At 41.7% G+C, this 19,738-nt stretch overlaps 1 protein-coding gene across 1 annotated transcript; it reads right to left on the bottom strand.

The window, feature by feature from the left end:
• Positions 1 to 8,988: 8,988 nt before the first annotated feature.
• On the bottom strand, positions 8,989 to 19,326 carry snapc2 (small nuclear RNA activating complex, polypeptide 2). The gene is made up of 7 exons (XM_085350448.1): positions 19,100 to 19,326; positions 17,893 to 18,066; positions 16,043 to 16,163; positions 11,353 to 11,441; positions 10,815 to 11,259; positions 9,563 to 9,651; positions 8,989 to 9,306 (listed from the first exon to the last, which is right to left on the bottom strand). Exons 1-7 carry the CDS (start codon positions 19,307 to 19,309, stop codon positions 8,989 to 8,991), a joined length of 1,446 nt encoding a protein of 481 aa, XP_085206574.1. The 5' UTR covers positions 19,310 to 19,326.
• Positions 19,327 to 19,738: the final 412 nt, after the last annotated feature.

Below are 19,738 nucleotides of genomic sequence, written 5' to 3' on the forward strand. Positions count from 1 at the left end.
GTGTTCCACTGTCTCTTCTTGCCATTTTACTCCACAGGTGGCAAATGTCAAACTCCAACTGTTCAGTTCTCCTCAAACGTTTTCTTCACATGCACAGTGAAGTCACAGCCTGTTGTAAACACAGTGCCATCCATCCGATCAGTCAGGATGATGGGTTTGCTCTTCTTCTCTGATGCTGTTTGTCCACATTGCTGCTGCTTTGCTGGGACTCTTTGCTCAGGACTTGCTGCTGTCTCTTTATCATGTTATTGCTTTGGAGCTGCATTCCTTGTCTTCAGGGAGGGGTGAGAGCTTGCTTGCTTGTGAGGTTGAGAGACACATGGCGCTGTAAATAAGTCAGCCAGAAACTTGGCCTGCATGTTTCCAATGATGTTAAACTATAACTTTCTTTCGACCGCTGCATGTGGAAAATTGATTCAGGTCTGCTTTTCACCTGAAAGTGACAAACTAAGACATTTCATTATTATCATCACTGCTTAATCAACACACATCTCTCTCTCTCTCTGTGTTTTTGTGAACAGTCTTTTCTTAAAAGCAGAAAATGAAATTGTAGTTGTTCTTGGCTGATCAACACAAAACCTTTTTCCTATAATTATTTTTCATCTACAATGTAAATTTTGTCTCTTTTTCACTCTTTTTTTCTTTTTTTCGTTACAATATCTGGTGACCTGCAGAATCACCGCTCTCACTCACAATCAAAGGCAATTACTTTTACACAGTGCACAAAAACACTGTGATGTCAGACACATTCACACTCTGTCATCTGCATAAATAAATCACATGGCTGATGATATGTGCCATGGTGATCCGTAAATATGAGCACCAGTTTATTTAACTATTTTTCAACCCAACAAACAAATAAACAAAAACATGATGCTGATGTTATGAACACTCTACACACGAGTCAAGATGCAGGAAAACTGCTCACGGGAACGCTGCACACTCTCTGTTTCCCCCTCTTTGAGTAGTTCCCAGACAGCTCTTGATCTGATAATGTGTAGCTTGCTCATCAGCTCAGAAAAAAACTGCAACGCAACATCACACAGTAGTTGCATGCTCTGCCCACAGCGGCAAAGTCTTACACTTTCATATCAGAATCAGAATCAGAATCAGAATACTTTATTGATCCCTGGGGGAAATTATTTTTTGTTACAGTGCTCCATTTTAAACCAACATTAAGACAAGACAGACAATACGCTAACTAAGAATAGTACAATATATACATATATATACATACATACATACATAAGTCACTTATAAATAAATATTTGGAAAAGAAACATGTGTAGTTGTAGCAGCAAACAGTGTGTTAAGTGGATGCGTTGTACAGGGAGATGGCCACAGGCAGGAATGATTTCCTGTGTCGTTCAGTGGTGCTTTTCGGTAATCTCAGTCTCTCACTGAACTGAGATTACCGAAAATATTCAACACAGCTTCTCCATCATGTACTTTTAGATGTTTCATACAGGGTTCAGCATATTAGTTGTTTTCACAGGTGTGCTCCATATCTCAACAATGGCTCATAACAAGACGACAGTCTTTCACACAGGTCAAGTGCCTCTATGCACTTCATTAGTTTAAATATTTGCCTATATCACTTCACCTCATATGTCATTGTACTGAATTTGAGCAACCACAAGCTTAATGTAGATTACTTTTAACAACTATCCACCTCAATTACGTCTATGGTCTGGCACACAGGCTGTTGTTGATCAGGGCAAGCTAAAGAGTTAACATTTTGTGTCAGCAAGGGGGTGGGGGAAAGCCATTCACCAGAGCATATCTTAAGTGCTGCTGATGTGGGCTGGCCTTCTCCACAGCTCTTCAAGGCTGGTGTGTTTTCTGAAAACTTCTAACATTTGAATCTCTTCCATTTATAAGCCTGCGATTAACCGCACGGTTCAGGTCCGCGTGAAACCCGCGCAGCTAAGGAGCTGTCGCTCTCTCTCTTTTTTACATAAATACTTTGTGCTGCCAGGAGCAAAGTCCAGCACAAACGTCTGTCTCCCTCCGACTCACTCTTGGTTGCTTAGAAACCTATGATAACAACAACAACAGTCGGTGTCACAGACCACGTGTTCTACTCCGCACACACTCACACACAACAAGAACGACAACAATAATGACAACAACACAAAATAGGCCTACTGTCCAGCACAATCTGGACCCCGCGGAACTTCTCAACACCCCACTGAGCGGTGGAGAACTCACTACAGTACCCCACACAGCGGTCTGTATTTCGCCCCACTAAGACGGCGAACCAAAAAAAGTTCGAACTGCGCAACTCTGCGACTTAATGCTTCTGTACAAAAAACCCCACTGAGCGGCTTTGTACATCGCCGCACTTAGACGGCGAATTTTAGCCCCACTGAGCGGCCACGGACAACGCCCCACTGAGCGGCGAAGACGTACAGTTATAGAGTTGGACTCTAAACTTACTCGGTGTTGCTTAGCGTGTAATACCAGCCTCGAATCCCGCCAATCGCCATTCATCGAGGAGAAAAAACATACAGCGAATCCACAGGAACTTCCTGGCTGACGTCAGTCTTTCAGCGTGCCTCTCCTCCCCTCGGTGAATGCGATTCCAGGGATCCGGCTCGAAGGACCAATTAATGATAGGTTTGTAACTTGAACCCATCCGCTGGAACGTTGAAGACAATATAATTACACAGCAAAGCAAGACACAAGGCACCAAAGTTCTCTGGTTTACTCATGCATGAGGGAGACCTGCCTAGAGCCAAGTGTCGTCCCACCACTTGACCTCCATCAGACTCTCAGCCAGGCTCCCCATAGCACTCCTTTTATTGTGGTTACATGAATATGCATAGGGTCATTAACATATAGCATCTTACATAGGTATACATGTGAACAAAGAATACTGTGTGTGTGTGTGTGTGTGTGTGTGTGTGTGTGTGTGTGTGTGTGTGTGTGTGTGTGTGTGTGTGTGTGTGTGTGTGTGTGGTACTGCTGATCAAAGGGTCATACATCCTTGGTCAGGAAGAGGGTAGCCTCCCCCTCACCCTAGATAACACGGTGAGGAAGTCCTGCAGCTCATCTAAACAAAAAGCACTTAGACTAGAACAGATGTAACTACGTTAATCCTACCATAAAACAATAAGAGAAGGTACGACCTCTCTCGTGCTCCCAGGATGTGGGTGTGCATTCTAGTGTGGAATACACACCAAGCCTTTGCAGCCTGTTAAAGATCACAGTCCTATCACTACACAATTGATTATACACCTCTAAGCATATATGGTTAAATATTTCTAAGCATAAATGACAATCAACAATACAAAACCTAACAGGTACTTCACATAGTCTTGGTAAATCAGTCAGTAGGGTCTGATTTTACCAGTAGGCCTTTACCTGACATCATGGCTCCCCCTTGCTGTAGCTTTCGAGTTTTACCTCATCAATCTTCAGTTGTGATAACAGTTGCTTCCTGATGCTGGAACACTGAGCTACTAGTTGCTTCTTTGTTAGTCTAGATTTTAGGTGTTGAAGATTCCTTAGGTCCCACCTCCTCTTGATGTAACACCTTCCGCTGGTAGGTGTGGTAGCATTTCAACAGCCCCGTATTCTCATCTTAACTGCAGTTTTTCTCTGCTTCCTTTATGGATAAAGGGGTTTGGCTCTGAGCAGCAGATCAGAACTTCAGCAGGTGCTTGAGAGGAGGAAAAGGGAACAGAGTTACCAGGATGAGGAACAACATAGTAGGACTCCTCTGGAGAAAGTCCTACTCAGACGTCAGCAGAAACAGCATGAGGTAGTAAACTTAAAGTGTTGCACCAGCTTTAGCTACTTTTAGTAAGTTCCTTCATTTAATCGGATCATCCATTAAAAACAGTGTCTAGTAGGGTTCAAGACCATTTCCTCCAAGACTACTGTAGGGTATTTATCTTACAATATAAACCACCCTGAGGTTACTGCTGTTGTGATTTGGTACTATATAAAACATAATTGTACTAAGGAAGGACTGTAGATAAAATGAGTGGATTTCAGATATCATGAAGAACATTATTAACACAGAACGCAAACGGACTGAACTCAGTTAAAGCACTTCTTACTCAATGCGTTTAATATTTGCATACATTCACGCAGAATGTATTTCATAAACAATAAACATATTATGTCATAAAAAGGACCTTTTTATGACATGAAAAAGTTACTTTTTCTCTGTCATTTATTTTCAATAATAAGTTCTATGTGCTTCTCTTTGTCTCTTAGAGAGAGAGAAAACAAGATGAGGAGGTACGAGAGGAATCCCAGCTGATGGAGTTTGTTCGAGTCCGACAGAACTTAAGAAAGATCCACACCGTGGTCCAGGAGAAGAATGCAAACTCTTGAACTGTTATTGAAAAATATGAAAAGATTTATTGTTTCATTTCACTTTATTCAATGTCTGATGTCCTTTACATGTAAAAACACTGGTTGTTGAAATACAGAAAGGAAAAAAAAATTAATACAAAATTGTTACACATTTTTGTTATACTTTACATGTGCTATATTATATACTTTTTAAAAAGAAGATATTCATAAATGTAAATAGGAACTGTTCTTTAACTTGTGCTGTTTAGTTATATTGAAGTCTTGTTATAAATTACTGCTACGTTTATGTTTTAATAATACCAGATGTTTTTGCAAACAGTTGCACATAAAATCCTGAACACTGCAGGACAATTAGCATGTTTTGTTGTGAAGTGGAAAAAAATACAAATCAAAATGTAAAATTCACAAAATTTGGCCAATAACTCTTGTTAGTGATGGAACGGACTGTGCTGAGGCTTCGGGGTATGTGTCAAGAAATCCAGTATTAGGAATAAAATGATTAAATAAAGCTGTTTTTATACACATTGCTATGTGCTCATTAAAGAGGGAATTGGATTATCGTGATTGTGCAGAGGGTTTTGCAACATGCTTACACATTATACCGTTTAAAAGTCAGGATGATATTTCTGGGCCAAGGGATCAGGGTTCAGAATATCCTGAACTTAGATAATAGATAGAATCAGTAGGATAATATTAATCAAGGTTAGGCAGGGAGGAGTTTTCTGTTATATTCCAGGAGAAGAGCAGATACGAGACAAGGCCAGATGTGAACAGAGAGAGAAGATTCGCAGGGAGACGGCAGGACCGCCACTTTGCTTCCCAGAAGAAGACAGTCATAACAATACTTGTTTGTTCTTGTTTTATAAAACTGTACAGCCCGCTCTGATGGTCATCCTCTGTGTGAGACAGACGGCTGATTTCACTCTGAGGTCCAGCGCTGTAAACTTGTAATTTCAAGTGCTGAAGCAAATTAAATCTTTTAAACGACAGAAGTTCTCCTGTACTTCCTTAAGAAAAAACAAACATGTCACCAGAAAGTCTTTTATGAAGATTCTTCGTCATGAGGCTTGCTTCATTAGGGTGAGTGATGTCACCGATGACATCTGAAGCCTTGCTGGTTCAGAAAGTGGTTGGAGTGTTTGTGTAATTGATGATCATATATTAAGTAGATTGGATCCATGCAAAATTTTCATGTTAGTGTTCAAGCTTGTTTTCATGGAAAAAGAAGTGTCTCCCCCTATATGGCATCACTTTGTCCTGATTTCTCCTAATAAAATATTACACATAATGTGCAATGTGTTACTGCGACTACAATATTCACAAGTCTGATTTTTTTCATCATTCTAAGGTGAAGTATTTGTTGTGTGCCAAGCACCTGACCTATGGGTATCATCTAGAAAGAGGTGCATTAATCCAAGCTGGCTGTGGGATACTCGTCCACTCTGTGGGAGCCAGGGATTGAACCACCAACCTCCTGATCAGCAGCTGCCCTGCCCTACCTCCTGAGCTACAGCCACATCATTAAATATTTTTTTAAAGTGTCATTAATTAAAAAAAATGTAAAATCATTCAAAGGCATTTAAAGAAATTTGAAGCATTTAATAAATAATAAACACTTTAATGGAATAGTAATGACTGATATAGTTAATTATTTCAATTTTAATTTGTAATTAATTAATTACACATTTAATTATGTATTTATTTTGGCATTTGTGGGCCTCAAAGCCCAAGCACAAAATATAGTTTCTTCCCTCTGCTGCTGAGGATACATTCATCCGAGTCACCAGCCTCAGAAATCACAAGTTAACAGCAGCTCAGATCAGAGCCCAGATAGATGCCACACAGAGCTCCAGTAGCAGACACATCTCTACATGTTCAGAGGAGACTGTGTGAATCAGGCCTCTATGGTCAAACAGCTGCTGAGAAACACAAGGAGTGGACATTAGACCAGAGGACATCTGTGCTTTGGTCTGTCCACATTTGAGATCTTTGGTTCCACCTGCCGTGTCTTTGTGCGATGTAGAAATGAAGGCAAAAGGACCAACAAGTGCTCAGCATCTCTGGGAACTCCTTCAAGACTGTTGGAAACCGTTTCAGGAGACAACCTCATGAAGCTCATGGAGAGAACGCCAAGAGTGAGCAAAGCAGGACTCAAAGCAAAGGGCGGCTTTCATTACTACATAATTCCATATGTGTTCATTTATACTTTTGCAGTCTTGATTGCAGCAAGGAGGAATTATGGCAGGAGCCCTAGCTCCGCCTGGAAGAGAGAGCTGGGGATTCAGTAACAGCAGGTCCTCATCTTTGGCCTACACCTTTGCCATCATTATATCTGGCAAGGAGTAGGCTGGGGCGCCACACAGCTGGGCCTCCAACGCCAACTAAGACAAGCTTCTCTTAAACATAAAACAGAAATTTGGATGCCAGATGGATCAATATCTACCCACCCATCAGCCATAAATGAGTAGTTTGAGAAATTCTACCGCGACCTTTACATCACCTTTTTTTTTTTAGGTATTTACAAGCCTGAAGGTTTACTAGTAAGCACTTCAGACTTTCACAACCACCAGATCATTCAGTTACTGATGACATACTTGATTTGGACCCTTGTGCAAAAGGCAATATTTGAATAAATTATTTCAAGATTCACCGAGCTGGGAAAAAACTAGATTAACATGAATAAAGGATCTCAAAATGGAAATTCCCAAAGAATTCTGGCAGCTCTGTCTAGAGCTTTCTGTATTAGACAATGTTTGATACAATTTAAGAGAGTACTTAGTTACAGACAAGCAAAAATGTATCCAACTGTGAGTGTAGCATGTGCAAGATGCCAATCAGGTTCCAACCACATTAGAGAATATGTTTTGGGGGTGCCCTCGGCTACACAAATTCACAAGAATGTGTAGGTCTTTCATACACATGCAACAGAACAATTTCACCATCGGCCCACATCTCCACCTTTAGGATTCCTGCCCAAGCTGTTATGGTTTCGTCACCACAGCTAAAAGCGATTGCTTTCGCCTCAGTCACGGCTCAAAGGTTTATTCTTCTCCACTGGAAATTAGACAAACCTCCTTCTTTTAACAACTTGGTAAAAGAAATGCTTTAAATGTTACAGCTGAAAAAACTGAGCTACAGCAATTCAGTTCAATTTTATTTATACAGCACCAAATCACAACAGCAGTCACCCGAAGGCGCTTTATATTCTAAGGTAGGCCCAACAATAATCCTTACAGAGGAAAAACTCAGATTCATGGATTTAAAATGGACTCGTAAAGTTTTGGCGAACTTAAAATAAAACAAAAAATAAAGCTCGCTAGCAAACATGAAATAACTTTGCCAGTGTTGGTCTATGGGATGCCAATAATAGTCCATTTGATTAATTTACCATGCTGAGCATTGTTACGTTAACTTGGTGATGACTTTGCTTACAGAACTGTTATATCGTGAGTGGTGCTTCATATGCCAATGTGGCCACATTGTACATCATAGTCATGCACTTTATTTTCATGTTTTACAGTAACAGACACGCGTTTTCAAGAACACAGGTTTATTGAACTTTTTTAACTAACATTTCTCAAACAATTGTGAGGACAGAATATCCATTGTACTAATTTCATTTTTTATATCATGGATTTTTTACATTTGTGACACTACCATTCAAACCCAGGTCTACTTAATAAAATTACATGTTTCCAACTTCCTGTACTTTTTTGCATTTATCAAAATATGCTGATATTTTATTTACAATGCTTTCTGTAGACAGTGCTGAACAGAACTGTTGGCAGGTCAATGAGCTGCATATCTATTGCTCTTCCTCCTCCAGGTCCCAGCAGCTGCTGAATAGGCAGGCATAATTCAGTCAGGTCCGCTGTTCTCCAATCCCCAAATCCAGACTCCTGTACCCAAACTGCCAGACGTAGAAGTGTGATTCATCACTCCAGAGAACACGTGTCCTCTGGAGTCCAGTGCTTTACACCACTGCATCCAAAACCTTTCATGTAAGGCTCGGATGCAGCTGATCAGCCACGGAAACCCGTTCAATGAAGCCGTCTAAGTGCTGCTCTCAAGCTCATTTGAAGGCTTTCATTCCCAGTGGTTTTCACTTTGTTATACTACTGGCAGACTGGAATATTCAGCATTGCACAGGCATCCTGTAACGGTACCACGCAGGAATGTATTGAGCTCATGACAGCGACCCATTCTTTCACAAACGTAGAACCAGTCTGCAGGCCTGGAGCTCGATTTTATACAGCTGTGTTCGTGGAAGTGATCGGAACACCTGAATTAAAGGGTTTGGGTAGGCGAGGGAATACTTAATATAGTTTTATTACATTCAGCCATTCTCATAGATGAAAGATCTGAAAGTGCTGTTTGGAAGTGTTGTTTAGTTATATTAAAAAGTCAAACAGTTATCTGCAGGAAACATTTCAATTAAAAAAAAGAAGCTAAATGTCCCAAATGCATTTGTTTAACTGTACTAACATAATGAGCTGAAAGAACAGCTTTGCATGAATGATACAGCTCGAAAGTTTGAAATAAGAACCCACGTAATTCAAACAAATAAAGAAAATCAATTAGCAGGAGCTTTTGACACTTAACATACTGTGATGAGCTGAAAGCTCAGTAATGGGTTTAAAATCACTACAACAACAACGTCTAAATAATTATGGATTCCTGTCTACGCTTTAACAGTGTCAGCGGCACAATAAAAGGGTTAAGATGAGGGGGCGTCACATTTGAATAATCTAATTTGCTAGATGTGGTAGAGCTCTGTGTTGATTGGCTGTCGGCTTTGTGCATCAGTGACTTCTTTCCTTCACCGTCCGTGACGTTAGTGCTGTCGGTAGTTCCTGTAGGAGTCTGATGGTCTTGAGGAACCAGTGCCTTTAACTGAGTAAAAAGTTCATCATCCAGTTCTTGAAACCTTCTTCTTGTCGTGTTAGAGTCAGCGGGGGCAGAGAGACACTGGTACATCTGAAACACAGAGGGTCTCATCAAAACACTGGAGCAAAAAGTTCCTATTTTTAGGTTCTGCCAGAAACATAAAAAGCCAGACGGCTGACAAAACCTAACCAGCACAGATCACCAACTGTCCTCGGCCTCCAGTGAAAGCCAAGAATGAAATTTATTTCAATCAAAGTAATTTTATCCTCAAAAGAAAAAACAATTTCAGGGCTTTCAAAGCCTGATCACATGAAGACGACGGCTGTGTGTAAGCAGCAGGTCTCACCTGGATCATATGTTTGTGCAGTTTGTTGCAATCTAGCAGGGGAAGCTCCTCTGGGAGAGACATTAAAAGGTCCAACACTATGGCACTCTCTGGATGACAAAATGTATTATTAGCAAATGTAAATTCATCAAGTGAAAGCTATAAACAGACTTTCAGGATCGATCCAATATTTTGAGTAACCAGAGGAACAAGAACACAATGCACGTTTCAGTTTTTCCTTTTTAGCGAAGCTTTGGTCAAAGACAGCACCAAGTCTGTTTCATAATAGTGTAAAAGGAGTTCACAGAGTAGGTGTACCCTGGTTTTATATGTTGTTTCTTCAATTTTTAATTAAAAAAAATATCTCTTTCAGTCTCTTTGTTGGTAACATCTCCATTTCAACACCTGTCGGTGAAGACAGGTGTTGCCGGCATAAAATGTAAAATAAGCTTCTATTTTTTTAAAAATACAATAAAAAAAACTCAGTTTCAACATTTGAGAACTTGTTTTGTACTATTATGAACTGAATATATGCTTTAAAAGACCTGCATATCATTGTCTGCTTTTGTGTTTAGATTTTATGAAGTGTCCAAACAATTTGGGGTCAACTTGTGACGACCAAAATGGTTTCCCGGAGCTTGAGGGGTTTGCACATTCACAGGTTGCCTGATGGGAGGGGACGCTGCTGCAGACAGTTACAGTCAGACTGCAATCACTCCCAAAGACATTGATGAAGGTTGACAAATAATTGCTGTCGACTTATAGACAGATTGCCATCAGCTGGTTGTATTGTGCTTACTTTCTACAGAACAAGAAAGTTGCTGAGCGCAAATGAAGTCGTTAAATGTGAACTTCTATGTAGACAACAGACGTGAGTTTTTACTATTACAGTTAACTGCTGTATTATTTTACAGACTAATACCCGACTGTTAGCAAACTAAACTCTGTCTTATATTTAAGAAGCACATCTTGAGTACAGCTTTACCAACACGAATAACTTTTGATTTGTTTCTCGTGAAGACATCCTGTTGTTCTGAAGACAGAAACGAACCTTTTTTCATTAACCTCACATGAATATTACATAAAATACTGACGGCACCGGTGCAACCCCTCAGCCTCCTGGCAGACACACCTACATTTGAAAATCCTAGATGACTTCATACTTAAGTTTTCACATTCACAGGATATTTGTGGAAAGGTTTACGTGTGAAATTCAGCATGTTCAATGTGTTTGTTGCAAAAGGATTCTGCCATAATATTCAGCGATGCTTACCCATGGGAGTGAGTTGACAATCCTGATTCGGTTTTTGAACTGTACTTAAGAAGCCATAGATCCTCTCAAAGTCCACTACACACTTGACACCAAACATGTCTTTTGTGGCATATTTGCTGGTCCGACCAAACTTGGCATGAAATGCTGTGGCGGAGACGGACTGTGGGAGAGTAGTGGGTGTGGAGCAGCTGGAAATGGCTGAAGAGGCAGCAGTGGATAATACAGAACGGGGGACTGAAGTAAGGGTAGTGGCAGAGCAAGAGGCGGGCACATTAAGGCTGGAAGACAAAGACTGAGAGGTGGAGGTGATGGCGACGGTGGTGGGCTGTGACTCGGTGGGCTGCTGGGTGGTCTTGTTTATTGACCTGCTAAGACTTGGAGATGTCGAAGACCTAGAAGGGGGTTGAAGCGGTCCTTTCTCTGGCGTCGCTGTCAGAGATGCAGTCTGTAGATATACACATGGCTTGTCAGAAGTTTCAAATGTGGGCGCAGGCTGTTGCTGCGGTAGACAGATTGTGCCGTTTGGCATGCTACATACTTGAGATGGTGCTGGCGGTGTTTTGGATGGCCTTGTGGTTGGTGCTGGAGTCTTGGGTGACTGGACTGCCTTTGTGTACCGATGCGCACCTAGAGAGGGACGTTTTACATTTTTAGTTGCAATATATTTTTTCACAATAATATGGCAGCAACTATCAACACATGTAATAAGGCGTTACCTTGGGGATCAGAAAGGACACACCTACAGTTTGGCTACTCTGGTCTGCATCTGTGGATGTGTTTGTAAACTTGCAGCTTTTTCCTGTGATTTGGTTTCTTTTAACACAGAAGAGTCAAACTGAACTCTGCAAACCTTAATTCATCCCTACAAACCATGTGAGACTGTTCACTCTGCTTACTGGTCAGCTGTGTCTGTGGCAGGAGTAACAGAAGTAAATACAGGGAGATGTTGCTGTGTGCCGGACTACTGGAGAACATGGACAGTTTACATAGAAATCACAGTTAGCTGCTAACCCATATATTGATGCCTATGATATATCTACCTGCACATTTTTAGTACCTTGATGGTGGAAATAACTCATTTTTGATGTAAACAGACTAAACACCACAGGTGTGAAAAGACCCAAAGACACAAAACAAACAGGCTGGTGACCACTTTCATAGTTGTGACAGAGTATCTGGTCTCACAATCAATATGCAAGTGGCACGACAGCTCTATGAGATTGTCTTAATATACAGTAAAAGCCATAGAAAGCAGGCAGGTGTTTGTTTGTTTTAAAAAAAACAAGAACATATTTTTCCCATTACCATGTTCAGGTGCCCAAAATATGGAGCAAAACGGATATTACATTTCACAATATGGGAAGCTGTTATTCCAGCTTTATTCTTAAATGGATTAAACTCATTTTCCAATACAACACTCCCTAATGACAAAGTTTGCTTGAGAATTTCAATACATTTGCTTTTATTCCAAATTTATTAGTTAAAAACCAAAAATACAACATGCACATAAGTATTCACAGCCTTTACCGTCACACTCGAAACTGACCTCAGGTGCGCTGCATTTCCTGTTCTTGTCTGCAACTTAATTAGAGTCAAGCCTTGGTAAATTTAATTGATTGGACAAGAAAGGCCAGCTCATAGTTTATGGTGCAGGAGCTGTCTGTAGACCTCCAAGACAAGACAAACACAAATCAAGGCTGCAGACAAACTTCATGAAGGCCCCAGTCGTTGTGTCCTTGGGCAAGACACTTCACCCATTGCCTACTGGTGATGGTCAGAGGGCCCGGTGGCGCCAGTGTCCGGCAGCCTCGCCTCTGTCAGTGCGCCCCAGGGTGGCTGTGGCTACAATGTAGCTTGCCATCACCAGTGTGTGAATGGGTGGATGACTGGATATGTAAAGCGCTTTGGGGTCCTTAGGGACTAGTAAAGCGCTATATAAATACAGGAGTTTGTTACTAGCAGCTATATAAATACAGGCCATTTACCATTTACTCTGGTGACGTTCCAGTGCTGTTCCACAGAGGGAGGAGAACGTTCCACAACGACAATCACTTCTGCATTATTCGACCAATCAGACCTGTATGGTCGACTGGACAGATTAAAGTGAATCCTCAGTAAAAGCGATGATGCTTGCCTGGAATTTGCCAAAATAGATCTGAAAGGCTCTTATACAGTGGGGCAAAAAAGTATTTAGTCAGCCACCGATTGTGCAAGTTCTCCCACCTAAAATGATGATAGAGGTCAGTAATTTGCACCAGAGGTACACTTCAACTGTGAGAGACAGAATGTGAAAAAAAAATCCATGAATCCACATGGTAGGATTTGTAAAGAATTTATTCGTAAATCAGGGTGGAAAATAAGTATTTGGTCAATAACAAAAATACAACTCAATACTTTGTAACATAACCTTTGTTGGCAATAACAGAGGTCAAACGTTTACTATAGGTCTTTACCAGGTTTGCACACACAGTAGCTGGTATTTTGGCCCATTCCTCCATGCAGATCTTCTCGAGAGCAGTGATGTTTTGGGGCTGTCGCCGAGCAACACGGACTTTCAACTCCCGCCACAGATTTTCTATGGGGTTGAGGTCTGGAGACTGGCTAGGCCACTCCAGGACTTTCAAATGCTTCTTACGGAGCCACTCCTTTGTTGCCCGGGCGGTGTGTTTTGGATCATTGTCATGTTGGAAGACCCAGCCTCGTTTCATCTTCAAAGTTCTCACTGATGGAAGGAGGTTTTGGCTCAAAATCTCACGATACATGGCCCCATTCATTCTGTCCTTAACACGGATCAGTCGTCCTGTCCCCTTGGCAGAAAAACAGCCCCATAGCATGATGTTTCCACCCCCATGCTTCACAGTAGGTATGGTGTTCTTGGGATGCAACTCAGTATCCTTCTTCCTCCAAACACGACGAGTTGAGTTTATACCAAAAAGTTCTACTTTGGTTTCATCTGACCACATGACATTCTCCCAATCCTCTGCTGTATCATCCATGTGCTCTCTGGCAAACTTCAGACGGGCCTGGACATGCACTGGCTTCAGCAGCGGAACACGTCTGGCACTGCGGGATTTGATTCCCTGCCGTTGTAGTGTGTTACTGATGGTGACCTTTGTTACTTTGGTCCCAGCTCTCTGCAGGTCATTCACCAGGTCCCCCCGTGTGGTTCTGGGATCTTTGCTCACCGTTCTCATGATCATTTTGACCCCACGGGATGAGATCTTGCGTGGAGCCCCAGATCGAGGGAGATTATCAGTGGTCTTGTATGTCTTCCATTTTCTGATGATTGCTCCCACAGTTGATTTTTTCACACCAAGCTGCTTGCCTATTGTAGATTCACTCTTCCCAGTCTGGTGCAGGTCTACAATACTTTTCCTGGTGTCCTTCAAAAGCTCTTTGGTCTTGGCCATGGCGGAGTTTGGAGTCTGACTGTTTGGGGCTGTGGACAGGTGTCTTTTATACAGATGATGAGTTCAAACAGGTGCCATTCATACAGGTAACGAGTGGGGGACAGAAAAGCTTCTTACGGAAGACGTTACAGGTCTGTGAGAGCCAGAGATTTTCCATGTTTGAGGTGACCAAATACTTATTTTCCACCCTGATTTACGAATAAATTCTTTACAAATCCTACCATGTGAATTCATGGATTTTTTTTTCACATTCTGTCTCTCACAGTTGAAGTGTACCTCTGGTGCAAATTACTGACCTCTGTCATCATTTTAAGTGGGGGAACTTGCACAATCGGTGGCTGACTAAATACTTTTTTGCCCCACTGTACCATTCTTGCCTGATGAAACAAAGACTGAACCCTTTGGCCTCGTCTGGCTCTCTTCCACAGCATCTTGTGTCATGCCTAACACCCCTCATCCCCAACTAGTTGCAGCAGATGGCAGCCTGAGCCCTGCTTTGCTGCGGCTTTCTTCCTGTTAAAAAGTAGTGGCTCCCCATCCAACCTGATGGAGCTCGAGAAGTTCTGTAAGTAGAATGGGAGAAACTGCCAAAAATAGGTGTGCAAAGCTTATGGTAACTTATCATTTTGTCATTATGGGGTGTTAGGTGTAGAATTTCTGCTATGATAAATGAATTTAGTCCATTTTGGTCTTGACATTGTAACATGACAAATTGTGGTCCAAGTGAATACTTTACGGATGCACTGTGAACCTTCAGGGGGAATGTTTTTGTTGTTTGTCAATCATTTCACACTGACCTATGAAACACATAAAAATATAGAAATAAATCAGTGTAGCGTCAATACTGGCAGGGCCCAGTCAGACCCTTCAGCCTCCTTGCAGATGCACCTATGGTATAAATCTCTGTCTCTCTTCCACAGCATGTCTTTATCTTGTCTTCCATCTCTCCCCCCAACCGATCGCAGCAGATGGCCCCTCCCTCCCTGAGCCTGGTTCTGCTGGAGATTTCTTCCTGTTAAAAGGGAGTTTTTCCTTCCCACTGTCGCCAAATTGCTTGCTCATAGGGGGTCATATGATTGTTGGGGTTCTTTCTGTATGTATTATTGTAGAATCTACTGTACAATATAAAGCACCTTGAGGTGACTGTTGTTGTGATTTGGTGCTGTGTAAATAAAACTGAGTTAAATTCAATTCCAAAATCCAAAATGCCTCATTCTCAACTTATTGCATTTAAAAGATTTCCAGAAAACCTTACGGTCAAGTTCACTGGCATTCAAAGTTTTTTGAAATTTTTTAGCAGATACATCTAGATTATCATTTTCAAAATCCTAGGTGACTTCCTTCTCCAGTTACTACATCACTTCGTTCTCGAGTTACGGCATACACAAACTTGATTGTTGGCATTGCCCACCCTCATTCCATCCAGTGTGATAAAAATACAAGACCAGCCTTTTATGGCTGATTTACCATGAAACCATGAAAAAAATTCAAATTATAGGCGCTTTGTTACTAGCAGCCTGTTACTTAAAAAATGGTAACTGAGAAACTGAGAAAGATAACACAATTTGACAGTACAAAAAAATATATATTTTTGCACCAACAATGCGATTCAGAAAGAGCCATTAAGCAAAAACCTGGCGTACATCAGCATACTGTGCAGTGTGCGCTTAGAAAACACTCTACCGCTTACCAAACGTTTATCAGAAATGGTCTCAATACAAGGGTGGCTACCATTAAAAATAAAAAGGAGCAGGCTCTCGTTTCTGGCAGCTGAATACATGATGCTGAGAGGTGGTTGGAGGAGCTACAGGTTTGTACCTTGCACTGGCACCAGTATTGGCCTCAAAGGGATGGTACGACCATCTGTGGGTGGTCTGTGCACCTGGGGAGGGTCACCATTTCTCAAAGTGCAAGGCTCTGTAGAAGACACGATCAGCATCTGAAAACACAGAGAGAAGCAGAATGTGGGAGAACAACATTGATTCAACTGTGTTTTTAACTACACAAATGTAACTATCAGCAGGAATTTTAAAAGCAAAGAACAGAAAACTTTAGTTTAATTTACATGCAGCAAGAATTATTCCTTGCAAATTAAGATGAGCTGTTGCACATTATTGATTTGTCTTTTTTGAAAAAGCTATATTCATTTTGATATCAGCCAAGCTCATGAAGGTGGTACTTTAATGCCATATATTTTCTGAGGTGGTACTCATCATAAAAGGTTTGAGAACCGCTGCTCTAGCTGATCTCGATGAACACCAAGGTGTTCCCAGACTAGCTGAGATGTACAGTCTCTCCAGCATGTCCTGGCTCTGCCCTGGAGCCTCCTTCTGGTGGGACATACCTGTTACGCCTCACCCAGGAGGCGCCCAGGAAGATGTTAGATGCCCGTACCACCTTTACTGGCTTCTTTCCATGTGGAGGAGTAGCATCTCTACTCTGAGCCCTCCTGGGATGGCCAGAACACTCAGCTCTCTTTTCACCACAAGTTTAAGTGCAGCATCTGCATCACTGCAGCCGCAGCATCGATCTGTCTGTGGATTTCCTGCACCCCCTCTCTCATCACTCAAAAAGACTCCGATATACTTAAACACCCGCACTTGGGACAGTAACTTGTCGTTGACTCCACCCTTTTTCTGGCTAAGAACCATGGCCTCAGACTCAGAGGTGCTGCTTCACACTCGGCTGTGAACCGCTGCAGTGCGAGCTGGAGGCCACCACCTGATGAAGCCAACAGAACCACATCATCTGCAAAGAGCCGAGACGAAATTCTGAGACCACCCAATTTAAATTCTGTCCATAAAAATTCGATAATTCCAAAAGCACCTCTCACAGAATACTCCAAGGGACACGGTCGGATTCCTTCTGCAAGTTCACAAAAGACATGCAGACTGGTTGGGCACTGGCACCCACCCCGTGCAACCTCAAATAAGATTCGGAAAGTACTGGGAAAAATTCTCTGATACAAATATGTGAAACGATAGACTTTGAAAAACTTTGTTTTGCCTGTTTGTCTGAGTCTTCTTTTTTTGTCAGTGGGTCTTTGGGTATAAAGAACAGGCTCCACCACTTTCCCCCCTCTTTGTTGGAGACAGCACAAAGCAAAGATGACAATCAGCACAAGGAGAGTTTTACCGATTACCACAGCAATTCAACTTGAGAAACATGAACAGGTAGGAAAGAAGGCTGCAGCTTGACTTGTTAGCTGCTGAAGTTCAGTTCTGGCTGCTGGGCTGGGGTCTGAGTAACTTAGCCTTAGCATTAGCATCCTGTCTGTACAGGTGTTTGCAGAGAGCTGAGGTTCTGTTAGCAGTATAATAAGAGATTTGTTTTTCTGTCCTGGATGTAGTTTGCACTTTATCATCATGCTCTTGTCCTTTTCTTCAATAAAAATAAGAGTTCGGTCCATATCCACGCTGTAGACTGCGCCACTATTTTTCTCCACAGGCACACAAATTGAAATCAGCTGACTGTACACAAGTGCAAGGAGAACCAATAAGTGGAACCAATAGGCAAGCAGAATAACAATCCCAATGAATTAAAATACTGGGTCTCGTTTCTCCCTACTGATAACAGATCTATCCTGAAGTATGACTGTTGTGTGAAGGATTTGTTGTTTACTTAAATTATCACAAAAATAAAGTTAAACTAAATTTAAAAATGCCTACCTGAGAGAAAGCAGTGGAAATAGTTTCCTCAAGGGTTCCCACTAAAGAAGAGGCCATGTATGTCCACTCCTCAATGGGTTTTCTAACGTTCCTCTCCTCCCTCCTTTGCCTTTTCAGCTTCAACCTGGCATTTAAGAGCACTTTGTTCTTCAGAAGTTCAACCACAGACTGGATCTGGAGGAGGGAAAGGACAGTGCGTGTCTTTATGCACAGTCAGCACACAGTATAAACAAAAATTAATAAACTCAGTTCAAAAAGTAAGGAATCTTGTGTTAGATTATTTTTTGTAACAATATTTGGCAATAAACCTCATGCTCTTTAGTCCCCTAAAACGCTGTCACGTTTCTAAGGAAAATGCACTTGCAGCGGTTACAACGATGGAAAACTTGCCAAATCTTCTCTATCAATGACAAACAACTTATTCTGACAAGATGCTGACAGTCAGGTCCCTGTGAGCATGGTCAAAGTATGCCACGCTGACTGACCCACACCATAGGGCAACGTTAAGCTGGTGTTGTTGGTCCTAAATCTCCAAATTGAAGACCAAGTTCGAAATAATGGGAGATGTCAGCACTCAGGAACCATAGGCGGTCTTCTACAGATTTGCAGGATTACATGGCACTCCAGACAATCTAGCATAGACGGCACACGGCCAGTCTCTGGCCTCATAGGGCTGCCATGACTGCCCTTTACTGTTTGCACTGGTATTGACAACATGTGCACTGGAACCTGAAGATGTGGAGGAATATCATCTTTGGTGATGATGAGTCCAGATTCTGTCTATGACACGGAGGACGCTACGCTGCTTGCTGCACCAATAAGGTGACAGCTTTCAGCTTTTGGTGAAGGAAGTGTGCGATGGTGTGGGATGTCATCGTTCTCACTGGAAATCCAAAGTTTGTCATTACTGGGGACTCATATTTCCAGTTTCTTCAGACTTTAATCATCCGATCCAATAAATGACACTAAATTTGAGCTGTTTGGCAGTGACAACGATCTGAAGGCACAAATACACGTTCCTTACGATTTAAGGGGAAATATACAGATTCAAGACGTATTAAAAATTAGGACTGTTAAAACAAACAAATAACCACTCAAACACATACTTCCTTACTTTCTGTTTATATAAATTAAAAAGGATATTTACGAAAGACTTGTTTTGACTTAAGTACCAACGAAAAGCGTCGTTTCTGTATGAGGGCCGTACCTCTGAAAGGGACCGAGTAGGCAGGTGTTTTCTCAGGAAGGCACAGTCGATGTCTGTTTTTCCTGCGGCGGTCCTGCTACTCAGTCCTTTAAGGGCAACAAGAAGTTTCTTCTTCTCGTCTCGATGCCAGCTGCATTTACCGGAACGTTCCGGCTCAGCGTCCAGTCTGTCAGCCCACTTTGTCCGAGTAACGCGAGGATGCGGCTTCATGTTCGCCTGAGATTCAACACAGGTTCCTGCTACTCAAAGCAGGAAAACCCAGTGCGCATGCCCTTTGCTCCAAAACTTCCGATAATACATTTTCAGAATAAAAGTTGAATATTTCTATTTGCTACAAATAATTTGTTGTTCAGTGTGCATTGAACTGAAATTACATTTATTTGGTGATACAATTAAAGAAAAAGCGTTTCTAATGGCCCAGGCTTATGATTTTTTTATTAGATGTGATAATAAAAAATAAAACAAACAAACTGTCTGTCACATCAATATTATACATTTAAAAAACAAAACTTTTTGCGCTCCACAGGTTTGGAATGTGAAATCAAAGCATTTAGATCCCTTGCTCTCTCTCTCTCTCTCTCTCTCTCACACACACACACACACACACACACACACACACACACACACACACACACACAC

Source organism: Diplotaxodon limnothrissa, linkage group LG3 (assembly GCF_057381915.1).
Source record: "Diplotaxodon limnothrissa isolate DT_005_m linkage group LG3, D_limnothrissa_male_GT1.1, whole genome shotgun sequence".
In the NCBI taxonomy this organism is placed as follows: Eukaryota; Metazoa; Chordata; class Actinopteri; order Cichliformes; family Cichlidae; genus Diplotaxodon; species Diplotaxodon limnothrissa.

Excerpts from the sequence above, each read along its gene's own strand:
- snapc2 (XM_085350448.1), bottom strand. The coding sequence starts at position 19,309 with ATGAAGCCGCATCCTCGCGTTACTCGGACAAAGTGGGCTGACAGACTG. Across the intron at positions 11,442-16,042 it reads AATACTGGTGCCAGTGCAAG|GTGCGCATCGGTACACAAAG; the intron begins GTACAAACCTGT and ends GTCCCTCTCTAG. Across the intron at positions 9,652-10,814 it reads TTGTCAACTCACTCCCATGG|AGAGTGCCATAGTGTTGGAC; the intron begins GTAAGCATCGCT and ends TTTGTCATCCAG.